The following is a 17,065-nucleotide window of genomic DNA, read 5'->3' as shown; positions in this document are numbered from 1 at the left end:
CGTCGCCAGCGCCGCAGCCCGCCTTCCGGAGGAAGACCCGCCCCCACGACGCCCGCCTTGTTAGCGCTTCCGCTCGCCTTTCGTTGTCATTGGCTGGAGGCGGACTATATAAGGACGTCATTTCCGCGCGCGCGTCCTTTCTGCGCCAGATAAGGGTCCATACGGCTTTGTTCTGGGTGAGTAGCATGTGGCGTCCGGGCGTACCCCAGGGCCACCAGGACGAGCTTCCTGCCGCGAAGAGTGGTGCGAGCACCTGGGTGGAAGCCCGCAGGCGGAGCGCGTCTGTCTTCGGCTCGGCGCGCTCCCCTTCGGATCTGGCGTACTGCACGTGGCCGGGCTCGGGCCCGCGCGTTCTCACAAGGCCGTGGGAGCCGGCGGAGGTCTCGCTCCAGCCGCGGAGGACCAGAGTTGGGGTGCGGGTGGCTGGGGGTGCGGAGAGACCGGCCTACGCAACGCGCTACGGTCGCTTCGGGTCCCGACACTCGGCGGTAAACCCAGAGACCTAGGCTCCAGTTTTCTCCAGCTGGTTGGGTTGGTATGTTTTCCCCGCTCGTGGTATTCCGTTCAAGAGTTAAGGTTCTTGGCGAGGTTTTTGATGCCGGACAGGCTAAACTAAAGGTCCAGGTTATTATTCTACTTGTCCAAAAGAAATCTTTTGGGGACAGGGGATGCAAAGAAAGACACATACAGGGACTTCCCCGGCGGTCCAGTGGTTAAGACTCCGCTGTTACACTGCAGGGGCCCCGGGTTCGATACCAAGTCGGGGAACTTAAGATCCCGCATGCCTCGCGGTGTTTAAAGAAAAGAAATTTTTTTAATTATAAAAAAAGACATAAAGACTGAGGTGTAGAGAGAAACAAAGAAGCAATTTATGAAGGGGCAGAAGCGAAAGTACGCACTCGGAGAAGAATGCGGGCGTCCTCACGAGTGAGGAGCGCACCGAGGGGTTTTTCTGACCCTCCCCCCACTACGCCTTTTATTTCACTTTAATTCCTTGAATGGGCGCATATTTCTTTGTTTAGGGGCGGAATACTCATTGTTGGGAGAATCGGAGTGGGATTTTGATTCCACCTGGTTACATCAGGTTTTGCTCTTTCCCGTCCGCCTCCAGAAGCCACCGCACCTGCGCTCTAAGAGCCATTTTCCCTTGCTAGTCGAGTGCCAGGCGTGTGAGGTGGTACAGCAGTCACCTGCAGCCTGTGGGCTCGGCCAAGCTCTCTGGGTTTTATGGTCCGGGTTCCCTCTTAAGGTGTCACAGAGTTTAATCAAAGTCTAATTTACGTTCTTGTTGCTGACGCCATTCTTCCATGCTTCATGGTCTCATTAAGTGCAAAAGAAGGAGGTGGTTTTTTGCCTTTTGCCTAATGTCTGTTTGAGGAGGCTGCTCTTGGGTCCAGCCCTGTCTTTCCTGCCTGATTTTGAGGAAAACTAGTTGTAATCACAGGGAGAAGTAATGCCAAAGCTCCCGGCTTCAGTTGGATTGAAAATAAACTTCACCACCTTTGCTCACCTTTAGAATAGTCTCGAACATGGCTGCTCTTCCTCGTCTAAGTCCTGCGTACCTTGAGAAGTATTAAGTCTCAGTTCACTATTTTCGTTTAGTTTGATTATCTGGGTGTTTTGTCCATCTCCATAACACTCTTTAGCAGGATTTCCAGCAGTTTTACAAGGTGTGGCATATTTTACAAGGTGTTCATGTGTCTCATCCCACTAGACTAAGCCCAATGCCTGACACGAGGAGGTGTGGTCTGTGGTTAGATTGTTTGTTTCAAGTTTATCAATATTTTTTATTGAAGTATAGTTGATTTACAATGTGTTAATTTCTGCTATACAGCAAAGTGATTAGGTTATACATAAATACACATTCGTCTTTAACATTCTTTTCCATTATGGTTTATCATAGGGTGTTGAATATAGTTCTCTGCTATAGAAGAGCACCATGTTTATTCATTCTGTATATGAAAGTTTACATCTGCTAATCCCAACCTCCCACTCCACCCCTCCCCCTTGACAACCACCAAATCTGTTCTGTCTGTCTGTTCTGTTTGTTTCATAGATAGGTTCATTTGTGTCATATTTTAGATTCCACATGTAAGTGATACATGGTATTTGTCTTTCTCTTTCTGACTTACTTAGTATGATAATCTCTAGTTGAATCCATGTTGCTACAAATGGCATTCTTTCTTTTTTATGGCTGAGTAGTAGTCCATTTTATATATGTACAATATCTTTATCCGTTCATTTGTCAAGATGGTTAGATTTAAACATTGAGTCATTGGACTCTCAAGAGGAGTTAGAATGCACCCGTTACCTCATCCCACTTGTCACTGGAGTGTAAAGGACTTTTGTTAACTATTGTTTTTCAGATTCCCGTCGTAACTTAAAGGGAAACTTTCACAATGTCCGGAGCCCTTGATGTCCTGCAAATGAAGGAGGAGGATGTCCTCAAATTCCTTGCAGCAGGAACCCATTTAGGTGGCACCAACCTTGACTTCCAAATGGAACAGTACATCTACAAAAGGAAAAGTGATGGTCAGTCATTGCTTTAGGGTTCTTTTTCTTGGTCATCCCAGCTATAAGGACAAATTTTGATGCTACTGTTGTGATGGGTAGTGCTGAGTAAAGTGACTTCTAAAATATCAGCCTTGGAGGGCTCTCACTAAGTAACAGATGAAACTAGATCTTTAGATGGGTAAGAAGCTTTAAAACTGAGTAAAAGTGCTCTGGTGTTTTTTGGAAGGAAAGGTTTCTGGACTCCAGTGGAAGAGTGGCTATTGCTAGGTTATGTGACCTGGGTTGGGCCATGAAGAAGCATGATGTAAACATAAAGAGGAAGTTTGTTAGCTTGGTTCCTAATAACTTATTTCCCATAGTGCCTTATATTTTGTAGCTACTGATACAGGTTTGTAAAGCTGAATTCTGAGAGAAAAAGCCACAGATGGGAATTTGGCTTGCTTGAATGTATCAGAAAAGGGAATGTAGGTTGTGATGAGAATATGGAAGGCATTAAGCTCTTCAGCTTAGAACCACTGAAGGAATTATGTGTGTGAGTGGCAGGGTTTAAAGGAGTTTGGGATGAATCTGACATCAAGGCAGAAGATAAGAGGAAAAGAGTGGTAAGAGGCCACAAGTAGGTAAGAGCTTGTTGGATTCTGCATGGGGGCCTGAGGGCGGGTTAGTACAGGGGAAGAGTAGGGAGAAGGTGCACTTTGCCTACTGAATCAGGGTGCACACTATTAAAGCTCAGAGTGGAGGCCAGTCTTGGCCAAAGAACTTCTGAGTGTCGGAAGTGTGCTATATTAACGGCAGGATTTTCGCTAACACCAGTAGAGCTTGCCTCTATGACTGGAGTTTGATAGTACTCGCTGCCACATGCATTCAGCTTTTTAGAAGAATGTTAACTTTTAAAGCTTGGCTAGGTGTTAACAAAACCTTGTGTCTAGGCATCTACATCATAAATCTGAAGAGAACCTGGGAGAAGCTTTTGTTGGCAGCTCGTGCCATTGTTGCCATTGAAAACCCAGCTGATGTCAGTGTCATATCCTCCAGGAATACTGGCCAGGTTTGTGGAACAATATGCTTGGTTTTTCTTATAAAACCTAAAGATGTTTTGGGATGTGTAGAAAAGCATACGAAAAAAAAACCCCGTAATTTCACTGTTCAGAAATCATTTGAAATTGCCCTGAGTCAGAGGAATTGCCAAAATTCAACCATTTCGGTATATTTATCACTTTGCATCTGACAGTATGTCAAGGTTCATGTTTTCATGTCATTGTGTGTTTTCTTGTGCCACTAAATATCAAGAAATGACCCTATTAAAGTGGCTCACCACATTTTTCTGCAGTGAGCTTTTTATATTTAAAATGATGAAATACTGGGTTAAAAAAAATTAAATGCCAACTTCAGAATATTTCAGGAAGGTCTTATGAGGGTAGGGTACCCCCAGTCTTTGTCTCATAAGCAAGAGTAATAATCTTTGCCAGCTTAAATGAATAAAAAATAGCTTAATATTTTTTAATGGCAAGCAAGGTAAAACTTTAGTCTTTTTTGTCCCATTTCTATCTTGATAATTATTTCCTTTTTCTGCTGAGAAAACTAATGGATTTTTTTAAAACATGCTTTATAAAAGCATTAAATCTCTTAAAAGGATTTCATTCACCCTGTTTCTAATTTTTAAAAATTTGACTTGGATTTTGACAGTGTTTAAATTATGTATTGATAGTAAGATGCTCTTTTTGAATTTCATTTTTAAAAAAATATTTATTGTATAGTATTTGATTTACAGTGTTGTGTTAATTTATGCTGTACAGTAAAGTGACTCAGTTACATATACATATATTCTTTTTCATATTCTTTTCCATTATGGTTTATCACAGGATATTGAATATAGTTCGCTGTGCTATACAGTAAGGCCTTGTTTATCCATCCTATATAGCATAGTTTGCGTCTGCTAATCCCAGACTCCCAGTCCTTCCCTCCCCCATCCCTTATCCCCCTTGGCAACTACTAGTCTATTTTTCTCTTTCATGGATATGTTCATTTGTGTTGTATTTTAAATTCCACGTGTAAGTGAAGTCATACGATATTTATCTTTCTCTATCTTACTTAGTGTGATAATCTCTAGGTCCATCCATGTTGCTACAAATGGCATTATTTCATTCTTTTTAATGGCTGAGTAGTATTCCGCTGTTATACACGCCACATCGTCTTTATCCATTCATCTGTCTATGGACATTTCAGTTGTTTCCATGTCTTGGCTATTGTAAATAGTGCTTCTGTGAACATTCGGGTGCCTGAATCTTCGAATTACGGTTTTGTCTGGGTATATGCACAGGAGTGGAACTGCTGGGTCATACGGCAACTCTAGTTTTTTGAGGAACCTCCATACTGTTTTCCGTAGTGGCTGCACTAGTTTACATTCCCACTAGCAGGATTAGAGGGTTCTTTTTTCTCCTTACCTTCTCCAGCATTTATTATTTGTAGACTTTTTCATGATGGCCTTTCTGACCAGTGTGAGGTGGTACCTCATTGTAGTAGTGATTTGAATTTCTCTAATAATTAACAGTGTTGAGCATCTTTTCATGTGCCTATTGGCCATCTGTAGTTCTTTGCAGAAATGTCTATTTAGGTCTTCTGCCCAGTTCAGTTGTTTGTTTTTTTGTTATTGAAATGTATGAGCTGTTGGCATATTGGAAATTAAGCCTTTGTTGGTCACATCATTTGCAAATGTTTTCTCCCAGTTCTTTGTATATTTGGTAGAATTCGCCTATGAAGCCATCTGGTCCTGGACTTTTGTTTGAAGGGAGCTTTTTAATTACAGATTCTGTTTCATTTCTAGTAATCGGGCTGTTCAAGTTGTCTATTTCTTGATTTAGTTTCGGTGGGCTTTATGTTTTAGAAGGATGTACGTTTCTTCTAGTTTGTCGAGTTTGTTGGCATATAATTGTTCATAATGTTTTTTTGTTGGCATATAATTGTTTGTAATGGTATCAGTTGTGGTTTCTCCTTTCTTATTTGGGTCTTCTCTCTTCTTGGTGATCCTGGCCAGAGGTTTGTTGATTTTGTTTATCCTTTTAAAGAACCAGATTTTGGTTTTATTTTAATCTCTATTTTATTTATTTCCTCTCTGATCTTTTTTTTTTTTTTATATTTATTTATTTGGTCATGCTGGGTCTTAGTTGTGGCTCACGGGCTCCTTAGTTGTGGCATGCATGTGGGATCTAGTTCCCTGACCAGGGATCAAACTCTGGCCCCCTGCACTGGGAGCGTGAGTCTTAACCACTGCACCACCAGAGAAGTCCCTCCTTCCATATCTTTATCATCTTCTTCCTTCTGCTGACTTGTTTGAGATTTTTCTGGTTTCTTAAAGGCCTGTATCGCTGTGAACTTACCTCTAAGAACTGCTTTTGCTGTATCCTATAGATTTTGTGTTTTCATTGTCATTTGCCTCAAGGTATTTTTTAATTTCTTGGATTCCATTGTTGACCCACTGGTTTCTTAGTAGCATGTTGTTTAGTCTCCCATGCAGTTGTTTTTTTCTTGTTTCTTTTTCGGTGGTTGATTCTAGTTTCATGCAGTTGTGGTCAGAAAAGATGCTTGGAATAATGTCTATGCTTTTAAATTTGTTGAGGCTTATTTTGTGCCCTAGTATGTGGTCAATCTCAGAGAATGTTCCATGTGCACTTGAAAAGAATGTATATTCTGCTTTTTTGGCTGTAATGTCCTGAAAATGCCTTAGCCCTAGTATGTGGTCAATCTCAGAGAATGTTCCGTGTGCACTTGAAAAGAATGTATATTCTGCTTTTTTGGCTCTAATGTCCTGAAAATGTCTGTTTGATGGAACATTTAGTCCATTGACATTTAAGGTAATTTTATTGGTATTTTAAACATTGTTTTCCTGTTGGCTTTATATTTCTTCTTTGTCTCTTTTTGTTTTTCCTTTTGTGGTTTGATGATTTTCTTTTGTATTGTGCTTTTGTTTTCTTCTTGGTTTTTGTGAATCTATTGTGTTTTTGATTTGTGGTTACCCTGTTTTTCAAATATGTTAACCCCTTCATATATCAACTTGACTTAGACTGGTAGTCATATAGGCTCACTTTCTAGAAGAAAAAAAAAAATCTACATTTTCTTTCATCCCCCACATTTTGTGATTTTGATGTCCTCTTTTACATCTTCATGTTTATCCTTTTGCTTTAAGTGGTTATCATTGCTTTAAGAGAAATTTTTTGATTTCTTTTTAAAATCTGTTTACTGGCTTATTTAAGTGATTTACTTTCCAACTGTGATTTTTTTTTTTTCCCTTTCCTATAGATTCTTCTTTTCTATTTAGAGAAGACCTCTCAGTATTTCCTTTAGGGTAGGTTAGGTATTGCTGTATTCTTTAAGTTTTTGCTTGTCTGAGGAAATTCTCCTATTCCAAATGATAATCTTGCTGGGTAGAGCTGCAGATTTTTCCCTTTCAGGACTTCGAATATATGTTGCCACTCCCTTATGGCCTACAATCAGCTGAAAGCCTTATAGGGGTTCCCTTGTAATTAACTCTTTGTTTTTCTCTTGCTGTCTTTAGAATCCTTTTGGGGGGCAGGGGCATTTTAATTACATCTTGGTGTAGGTCTGTTTTGGTTTATCTTGTTTGGGATGCTCTGTGCTTCCTGTACCTGGATATCAGTTTCCTTCTTTAGGTTTGGGAAGTGTTCAGCCATAATTTCTTCAAATACATTTTCAATCCCCTTTCTCTTCTCCTTCTGGGATTCCCTATTATGTGTAGATTGGCATGCTTTATGTTATCACATAGGTCCCTTATATTGCTTTCATTTTTCATTTGGTTTTCTGTCTGCTGTTTTGATTGGGTGATTTCCATTATTCTATCTTTCAAATCACTTTCTTCTGAAGATAGATCACTGTCTTCCAGATAACGTTCTTCTACATTATTCATTCTGCTATTCATTGCCTTTAGTTCAGCTTTTGTCCCTGCAAATGAATTTTCTGATTTTTCTTGGTTCTTCTTAATAATTTCTAGTTCCTTTTCACAGTAATCTGCATTTCTGTTGATAGTCTTTCTCAATTCGTTCAGTATTTCATTATTTCCTTTTTTAACTTGATGTCTGTTAGACTCAGAGGTCTTTTTCGTTGTTTGTTTTTTCAGGGGAATTCTCTTGATCTTTTAATTGGGAGTGGTTCCTCTGTCTCTTCATTTTACTTATATTTCTCTTGCTCTATGAGTTGAGAAACAGTTATCTGCTGTGATGTTGGTGGGCTTTTTTTTTTTTTTTTAACTTATTTTATTTTGGTTGCTCTTGGTCTTAGTTGCGGCATGCGAACTCTTAGTTACGGCATGCATGTGGGATCGATCTAGTTCCCTCAGCAGGGATTGAACCTGTGTCCCCTGCATTGGAAGGTGGATTCTTAACCACTGTGCTACCAGGGAAGTCCCTTGGAGGGCTGTCTTTATGTGGGAATGTCACTGTATAGCCTCTTTGGGTTTAACATATTTGGTGCGAGGGCTGTTTTTACTGTGGATGCCCGCTGCCTCTTTCCTCAGTGTATGGTGGCCATCATCCCCTTGACAAGAGGTGTGACTGGTGTGGTGAGTAGAGCCTGCACTGGATGTTGTTTACTCTGTGGTTGTCACTACCCCGTCAGGGGCAGGGTATACTCCCTAGTTGTTGTTATAGAGTAGAAGCCCCCAGAGCTGAGCTGCAGCATAAGGTAGGCTGGATTGGAGCGTTTCCACTGGGAGAGGAGCCACTGCGTCTTTCTCTGCTGGAGCTGTTCACCGGCGAGTGTGCTTTGTGGTGCCACCTGTCACCGTTGTGCTGTTGGCACTGCCCTCGGCCCCATCATAACCCGGGGAATGCTGGCAGTCAGCCCTGGTGTCCTTCAGGTGTTGTTTTTACAAGGCCACCCGCGCAGATCCACTGAAGTCAGGTGCCAGGACAGCAGTAGTCGCACACCTGGACCCCCTGTAGGAGCTATGGAGGCAGCTCAGACCCTGGCCCAGCCCCCGTGTGCCCGTGCCCACAAAGCCCACAGGTGCTTAGGCAAGACCCATCCCAGTTGCAGGAGCACTCGTCCATTTGGATGTCCCGCAGGAGCTGAGTTTACAAAGCTGGTGGCAGATGTGTAAATCCACAGCTCATGCAGCTGTGGGGAGAGATTTCAGCCTGCTTCCAAAGTTGCGTGGCCCCTGGGGCTCAGCTGTAGTTTCAGCCCTGCCTCTGTTCCTGGGCAACTTGCTGGCGTCTGCTCCTGGGTCCACTGAGCCGGCTGTTGGCGCTGGGGCTGGTGAGTGGAGAAGGAGGCTGCAATGGCGACCCCACTTCTCCTTTCGCGTGCCACTTAACAGTGGCGCTTCCCTTCTGTGGTGGACCCGGCCTTTTTCCACGAACACTCCTGGTTGCGGCTGTGCCACTCTCCAGCCCCTTCAGGCTGTCTGCCCAACCAACACCAGTCATCTTTCTGGGTCTGTCCTCTAAACCAGCACCCAGCGCCCACCTGTACTAACGGACACGCATCTCAGGCTGGGGCGTGCAGGTCTCTCTCTGTTACGCCTACTACAAGCCAGTTGTTGGTGCTCTCCTCTGAGCCTTAGAAGCTCCCTTTCTGTCCCAGTTGATCTCCCCACCGTTGAGGGGGCTTCCCAGGGTGTGGGAGCCTTTCCTCTTCTTCACCTCCCTCCCGGGGCACAGGTCCCATCCTGCTTCCTCTTTTTTTTCCTTTTGTCCAACCCAGTTATGTGGAGATCTTTCTTGTCCTTTCAGGTGTTTGAAGTCTTCTGCTAGTGTTCAGTAGGTGTTCTGTGACAGTTGTTCCATTTGTAGATGTATTTTTGACATAGTTGTGGGAGGAGGTGAGTTCCACGTCATTCTACTCCACTATCCTGATGGGAGCCCCCTGCAGATGTATGTTAACGGGGTTATTGCCCCAGAGGCTGGCTTATGGCTGGACCTCTGTGGTTTGATGTATGGTTGACAGTTTTTCATTATTTTTATTTATTTATTTTTATTTTATGGCTGTGTTGGGTCTTCGTTTCTGTGCGAGGGCTTTCTCTAGTTGCGGCAAGTGGGGGCCGCTCTTCATTGCGGTGCACGGGCCTCTATCGTGGCCTCTCTTGTTGCGGAGCACAGGCTCCAAACGCGCAGGCTCAGTAATTGTGGCTCACGGGCCTAGTTGCTCCACAGCATGTGGGATCTTCCCAGACCAGGGCTCGAACCCATGTCCCCTGCATTGGCAGGCAGACTCTCAACCACTGCGCCACCAGGGAAGCCCTGGTTGACAGTTTTAATTACTGCTGTAGAATGAACTTAGTGACCACTCCGTGCTTCCCTCAGTGAAAATTTACTGAGTATGTAGATTGGTCCAGGCAGTGCTTGCTGAGTGCTTGGAATATAGCAGAAAAGCAGTCTTTTTTTGAAGGGATGAAGGAAATAAGCTTTCTGTAGGGGGAAGTTAGAGGATAAGAAAGGTGGGTGTACTCCTGCTCTGTACAGGTTGGCTGTGAAAATCTGACCCGTACAGAAGTGCTTACTGGATGCCGGGCACTGTTCTGCGTGGTGTGTGTTAATTCATGTAATTTTTACAATTCTATGAGGAACTTGGAGGCACGTGAGTAACTTGCCCCAGTTACTCGTAAGTGACCTACTTGGTACTTGAAGCAGGCTGGTTGGCTCTGGAACCTGCAAAGTGAGGAAGTGGTGAGGCTCAGATACCTGAGGGAGGAGCATCCTCAGCAGACGGCCTAGGGGTGGGGCCGTGCTTGGCATGTTTTTTTGGCTCTAATTTTGTAAGTATTTTTCATGTAATAAGTGAAGGATATAGAAGAATTACTGGATGTTTTGAGTGTTTGATGGTTTCATTTTTGAGTAAGGGATTTCGGGAGGTTCTGACTAGATAGGCTGCTTCATGTGATTACAGAACTTGGTGTTGACCCATTTATAATTGCAGAACTCCTGCAATTCTGCAAGATGGCACCATCTCTGGAGCACTGTTAACTTTTTTTTTTTTTAACATCTTTATTGGCGTATAATTGCTTTACAATAGTGTGTTAGTTTCTGCTTTATAACAAAGTGAATCAGTTATACATATATCCCCATATCCCCTCCCTCTTGCATCTCCCTCCCTCCCACCCTCCCTATCCCATCCCTCTAGGTGGTCACAAAGCACAGAACTGATCTCCCTGTGCTATGCGGTTGCTTCCCACTAGCTGTTATACGTTTGGTAGTGTATATATGTCCATGCCACTCTCTCACTTTGTCCCAGCTTACCCTTCCCCCTCCCCATATCCTCAAGTCCATTCTCTAGTATGTCTTGCCACTAGGTTCTTCATGACCTTTTTTTTTTCCCCTTAGGTTCCATATATATGTGTTAGCATACTGTATTTGTTTTTCTCTTTCTGACTTACTTCACTCTGTATGACAGACTCTAACTCCATCCACCTCACTACAAATAACTCCATTTCGTTTCTTTTTATGGCTGAGTAATATTCCATTGTATATATGTGCCACATCTTCTTTATGCATTCATCTGATGATGGCCATTTAGGTTGCTTCCATGTCCTGGCTATCGTAAATAGAGCTGCAATGAACATTTTGGTACATGACTCTTTTTGAATTATGGTTTTCTCAGGGTATATGCCCAGTAGTGGGATTGCTGGGTCATATGGTAGTTCTGTTTTTAGTTAAGGAACCTCCATACTATTCTCCATAGTGGCTGTATCAGTTTACATTCCCACCAACAGTGCAAGAGTGTTCCTTTTTCTCCACACCCTCTCCAGCATTTATTGTTTGTAGATTTTTTGACGATGGCCATTCTAACCAGTGTGAGATGATATCTCATTGTAGTTTTGATTTGCATTTCTCTAATGATTAATGATGTTGAGCATTCTTTCATGTGTTTGTTGGCAATCTGTATATCTTCTTTGGAGAAATGTCTATTTAGGTCTTCTGCCCATTTTTGGATTGGGTTGTTTGTTTTTTTGATATTGAGCTGCATGCATTGCTTGTATGTTTTGGAGATGAATCCTTTGTCAGTTGCTTCATTTGCAAATATTTTCTCCCATTCTGAGGGTTGTCTTTTGGTCTTGTTTATGGTTTCCTTTGCTGTGTAAAAGCTTTTAAGTTTCATTAGGTCTCATTTGTTTATTTTTGTTTTTATTTCCATTTCTCTAGGAGGTGGGTCAAAAAGGATCTTGCTGTGATGTATGTCATACAGTGTTCTGCCTATGTTTTCCTCTAAGAGTTTGATGGTGTCTGGCCTTACATTTAGGTCTTTAATCCATTTGGAGTTTATTTTTGTGTATGGTGTTAGGGAGTGTTCTAATTTCATTCTTTTACATGTAGCTGTCCAGTTTTCCCAGCACCACTTATTGAAGAGGCTGTCTTTTCTCCACTGTATATGCTTGCCTCCTTTATCAAAGATAAGGTGACCATATGTGCGTGGGTTTGTCTCTGGGCTTTCTGTCCTGTTCCACTGATCTTTGTTTCTGTTTTTGTGGAGCACTGTGACCTCTTAATATGGATCCTTCTAGCGGGCTGTGCTGAAGTTTGCTGCTGCCACTGGAGCCACTCCTATTGCTGGCCGCTTCACTCCTGGAACCTTCACTAACCAGATCCAGGCAGCCTTCCGCGAGCCAAGACTTCTGGTGGTTACTGATCCCAGGGCTGACCACCAGCCTCTCACAGAGGCCTCTTACGTTAACCTGCCTACCATTGCTCTGTGTAACACAGACTCTCCTCTGCGGTATGTGGACATTGCCATCCCATGCAACAACAAGGTAACAATTTTATGATCTAAACTAGAGCTGGAGAATAAGTGCTGTAGAGACAGACATTCCTCTGCACATTGTTAGAGCTTGGAGTTGAGGCCACTGGCCGATGAACTCACAAGTGTAGGTAGTGTGCTACATGAGGGGCAAGTTTTTCGCTAACATCACAAGGGTCTCTGGCCCAATGAGTGGAGTTTGATAGTAATACTTGCTACAAATGTATGGTTTTAATATATGAAAGCTTTAAGGAGAGATGAAAAGACATTTTAAAAATGGCCTGTGTTTTCTTCTGCTTTTTTCCATTATTTCTTACTCCTGGACCTCTCAGGCATTACTTGGCCTTTCTGTTTTCAGACTAACTTGATGTATCCTGATGTAAGATCCTAAAAAGGTGGGTTGCATATGGTTCAATTAGTCTGGTTTGTCACTGGTCACAAAACCCTGGTTACACAAAAGAATCAGGCAAAGAGGTTTTTTCTCCTCCTACCAGTGTTCAGGCACTGACCCCAGGTAATTCATTTTGTTGTCTAGAGTGGAGTCTTGATTAATCCCCATGATTCATTCCAGTGGCCATCAAGGTTGAGAACCAGAGTTATGGAATAATCTTGTTAAATAAAAAGTCTTTTATTATTTTTATTGGAGTGTAGTTGCTTTACAATGTTGTGTTAGTTTCTGCTGTACTATAAGCACTTTTAAACTAAGACATGTCTGTTCACATGGTACCAAGGGACCCAGCTGTTAGATGGAATGGGAGGTGCTTGCTGTTTGGGGTTCGCCGAGTATCACTTTATAATAACCTGGCACTCTTGCAGGGAGCTCACTCAGTGGGTCTGATGTGGTGGATGCTTGCCCGGGAAGTTCTGCGCATGCGCGGCACCATCTCCCGTGAACACCCGTGGGAGGTCATGCCTGATCTCTACTTCTACAGAGATCCTGAAGAGGTGAGCTTCCTCCACAAAGGCTTGTGGTAACATGAACAAATTGGACACTTTAGTCTGTGCCTCTTGGAAGTAAAGTCTGTCAGCCCCTATAAACGAAAAAAATTTTTTCTAAACCAGATTGAAAAGGAAGAGCAGGCGGCAGCTGAGAAGGCTGTGACCAAGGAGGAATTTCAGGGTGAATGGACTGCTCCAGCTCCTGAGTTCACTGCTGCTCAGCCTGAGGTGGCAGACTGGTCCGAAGGTGTGCAGGTGCCCTCTGTGCCTATTCAGCAGTTCCCCACTGGTACGTATCAAGATCCAAGGGCATCAGGCTGGTGGTTTAGAACTGTGTTTTCAATGTAACATACATATGTATGTGTGTGTGTATATATATATATGCACACTTTATATATATATGCATGCATAAATATGCATATATACGCACACTTTACATATACGTATACAGTAAATCCCGTACATACAAACGAGTTCCATTCTGAGAGCACATTCGTAAGTCCAACACAGTTAGCCTAGGTACCCAGCTAACACAATGGGCTATATAGTACTGTACTGTAATAGGCTTATAACACTTCACACAAATAACACAAAAAACATTTTTAATCTTATAGTACAACAGCTGGCATACAGGGGCTGGCATCGAGTGAATAGGCAAGAAGTGTTACTGGAGGAGGGAGAGGAGGTGGGAGGGAGATGGTAGAGCTGAAAGGTTGTCAGCTATCGGAGATGGAGGGTAATTTCACTCATGCCTGACCTTGATGGCACAGGTCTGGTTCCCTGCTGGATTCAGTTCTGTCTACTCTTGAAAAAACGAGTCAGTGATGTCTCGGTAGGACTGTACCAGCTACATCACCACTGCTTTTACACTTGCTTCCGGACATCCTGGGCTTGAAGTAAAGATACTGTAACTGTGTGTGCTCTATACAGTACTGTACAGTACACAAAAGTACAACCACCTGTAGAGGATGCAGGCGCGTGACAGTGTACAGCAGACGTGAATTAACTTAGGTGATTGGACATGCGAATGCACTTTCTCATCTTTGAAAGTTCGTAACTTGAAGGTTCGTATGTAGGGCACTTAGTGTATGTATGCGTACATGTATACGTATATACACACCCATATACACACACACATACTAGCATTAAAGGGTTTTTGTCTCGGTGTGCTGTAGCTGTGCTAATAACTTGACAGGTTGAATTCAGGTGCTTTTGAAATGTTCTGTCTTTTGTCTTTGTCCTTTGAAATGTGTATCTGTTGGAATGCAAGGCAGATTGCTGCTGGTGGTGGGGTGACAAAAATACTATGGGAATGGGGCTGATGGCTTTTCTTTTCTTTTTTTTGGTATTTTCTCAACAGAAGATTGGAGTGCTCAGCCTGCCACTGAAGACTGGTCTGCAGCTCCCACTGCTCAGGCCACTGAGTGGGTAGGAACGACCACTGAGTGGTCTTAAAACTGTTCTTCCACAAACTCTTAAAATGGAAATAGGTTGATGGAAAATAAACAGTTTCTAAAAATTGTGTCCATTTATTTCAGTTCATGGGACAGGCCTGGGATGAAACCCTTGCTCAGCCCGTTCCTAGTGTGTGGCTCTGGGCAAGAGATGATGTTTCTGGGCCCAGGTGTCCTCAGCAGGGGATAATCTTGGAGCTGTGATGCAGAGCAATGTATCACATTGTCCTTTGTTAGTATATAATTTAAAAATAATTTTAAAGAGTAAAATATACATGCAGATGATCATGAAAGACATACCTGTGTATTCTTGGAGAATAAGGATCAAGTTAAAGCCTCTGTAGCCATTACACAGGTTACCAAGTAGGAAGGTGCCAAGATCTGAGAAAGTCTTCATGTTCCCCTCCCTGCTCCTTCCTGAAGTCACAAGCTTCTCTCCTTTGATCCTTTGGAAAGGGTAAGATGATCAAGAATTCTTTAGTTTGTTTTTGAGCTTCCTATAAATGGAATCATATCTTGTGTGACTTGCTTCTTTTCCCTCTGTTATTTTGTGCTTTTCATCCCCTCTTGCCATGTTCCTAAAGAATCATCCGTGACCTCTAACTGCAGTGGCCATTTGAGTTGTTTCCATATTTTGGCCATTACCAGCAGAGCTATTTTGAACATTTTTGATAGATCCTGGTGTACGGAAATTTCCTCACTCTGGGTTTCAAACTCTAGCTTCACCAGATAATGTCAGGTGATTTCACAGTCATCTATAAAATCCTCTGAAAACACAGCCACAACCCTTAGTACTAAAGCACTGTCCTTTATTCACTGCTCGGAACTGCTGTCTCAAAAATGCAGGGTGTGATCCTGGCCCCTCTCTTTCCCCACTGCTCTTATGACTGTCTCCAGGCCAATGCCATACTGTCTTTCCTGTTTACGGTCCTCCTGCCTGCCTTTTCTCCAAACGTCATGGTTATTATTGAACGTTCTGCATTGTCATATAAATTTTTTAACCTAGTGCAGCTCCAGTATAAAGCCAGTTGGGATTGCGTTGACTCTGTAATTTAGTGACTATAATTGATTCACTGCATGGAGTTTTTCAGTCCATGAACAATCTACATCCTGCCAGATTCTCATTTTTATGTTCCTCCCTCAATAAAATTTTAGAATTTCTTCTAAAGAGGTTTTGCACATCTTTTGTTAGGTATATTCCTAGATTCTCAAGGTGTTTTAAATCGTACTCGTCAGCAATTAGGGATCCTGTTGGAATCCATATTTAAATAAAACAGGTATGCAATGGTAAATGTCACTACCGCCATGGTGCTTCTGACCCTGCCTAAGCAATCCACACTTTCTGTGCAAGGCAAGAATGAGATTACCACACTCCACCTGTGAAAAACCTGCTCCAAACCTACATGCCAAACACTGAACTCATTTAGTAGAGAAGAACCTACTGCACTCCTACCCATGCTAAGTTCAGTGGGTTTCACTTATGAATAACCTGATAATTTTCCAATTCTACCTTTGCAAAGAATCTCAAGTAAAATAATTCAATAATCAACATAATTATTAAGTGCTCACTCTGGACCAGACATTATTCTAAGCACTTGGGGGTAGAGCAGTGAATGAAGCTTGTGACCCTATGGCAGTTACATTTTGATAGGCGAGGCAGTAATAAAGCCAAGTATGCCATTGTCTATAGGATCATAAGTGAGGATGTAAATGTGAAGGTTTGCCTAAATCACATGCATCAGGCTATAGGAGAGAAAAATGGGAGAGGATTGCTGGGGGAGAACCAAAAGAGCCCAAAGAAACTCCTCTGGAAGGAGTCGTCTCATCAAGCTGGGAGAGGTTCTGCCCTCCTTTGGGACTTGGGGCCTTTTACCAGAGGCCATGGAGTCTCTTGGAGCCCATGCTGTGTGAAAGGTATGGACCTGCACTTTCCAACCCATGGAAAACTTTTTTTCTCTCCTCTCCTTTAACTCTTTCTGGAAATGAGTTGGGAACCAGGGGGAAGAAAAGTCTCTAACCATACAGACGTCTGTCCCAGTTCTGCTCCACTGCTGTACACGCACTGGAAGACAACGGCCCAAGGAGCACCCCGCAGCCCCACTCCCTGCCACGTGTCATGCACGCAGTCCACACCGGTGCACAGAGCTCTCAGCGTTGCCAGAAGTGTCCACCATCATGTCCCCACTGGAAGGCCCTCTGCCATATCCTCAGCCACTGATCTCTGCATTTCCTTCCACCCAATACCCTGTGCCCACCCAAGGGGTGTCTTCCACTTAAAATTTTCAAGAGAAAGTTACAGCTTTCAGCATGGGAAAGCCCTCCAGACCATCGTGGCCACACATTGCATAGGGGCCTTACAAGATTCCAAGACAAGGAATGACTGGGCTGGCATAACATGACGTTTGTTTCAAAAT

General features: G+C 43.1%; 1 protein-coding gene and 2 non-coding genes across 4 annotated transcripts; all 3 read left to right on the top strand.

The window, feature by feature from the left end:
* Positions 1-81: 81 nt before the first annotated feature.
* On the top strand, positions 82-14,721 carry RPSA (ribosomal protein SA). 2 transcript variants are annotated; one of them, XM_036869014.1, is made up of 7 exons: positions 82-176; positions 2,367-2,532; positions 3,444-3,562; positions 12,026-12,271; positions 13,075-13,203; positions 13,321-13,486; positions 14,558-14,721. In XM_036869014.1, the coding sequence occupies exons 2-7, from the start codon at positions 2,400-2,402 to the stop codon at positions 14,650-14,652; spliced, it is 888 nt and encodes a 295-aa protein (XP_036724909.1). In that variant the 5' UTR covers positions 82-176; positions 2,367-2,399; the 3' UTR covers positions 14,653-14,721. The 2 variants fall into 2 exon arrangements, with proteins under 2 accessions (XP_036724909.1, XP_036724910.1); XM_036869015.1 differs by having other exon boundaries at positions 14,561-14,719.
* LOC118904578 lies at positions 3,226-3,376 on the top strand. Its single transcript, XR_005022032.1, has one exon. It is a non-coding gene; the product is annotated as a small nucleolar RNA SNORA62/SNORA6 family (small nucleolar RNA).
* Positions 12,332-12,481, top strand: LOC118904577. Its single transcript, XR_005022031.1, has one exon. It is a non-coding gene; the product is annotated as a small nucleolar RNA SNORA62/SNORA6 family (small nucleolar RNA).
* Positions 14,722-17,065: the final 2,344 nt, after the last annotated feature.

Source organism: Balaenoptera musculus, chromosome 11 (genome assembly GCF_009873245.2).
Source record: "Balaenoptera musculus isolate JJ_BM4_2016_0621 chromosome 11, mBalMus1.pri.v3, whole genome shotgun sequence".
NCBI classification, from domain to species: domain Eukaryota; kingdom Metazoa; phylum Chordata; class Mammalia; order Artiodactyla; family Balaenopteridae; genus Balaenoptera; species Balaenoptera musculus.
This window is presented reverse-complemented; position numbering and strand designations above follow the sequence as displayed.

What these genes read in the sequence shown, in the direction of transcription:
- RPSA (XM_036869014.1), top strand. Translation starts at nt 2,400, where the DNA reads ATGTCCGGAGCCCTTGATGTCCTGCAAATGAAGGAGGAGGATGTCCTC. An exon ending in CCTCCAGGAATACTGGCCAG is followed by an intron (nt 3,563 to 12,025) that starts GTTTGTGGAACA and finishes GGATCCTTCTAG; the next exon opens with CGGGCTGTGCTGAAGTTTGC. An exon ending in TATTCAGCAGTTCCCCACTG is followed by an intron (nt 13,487 to 14,557) that starts GTACGTATCAAG and finishes TTTTCTCAACAG; the next exon opens with AAGATTGGAGTGCTCAGCCT.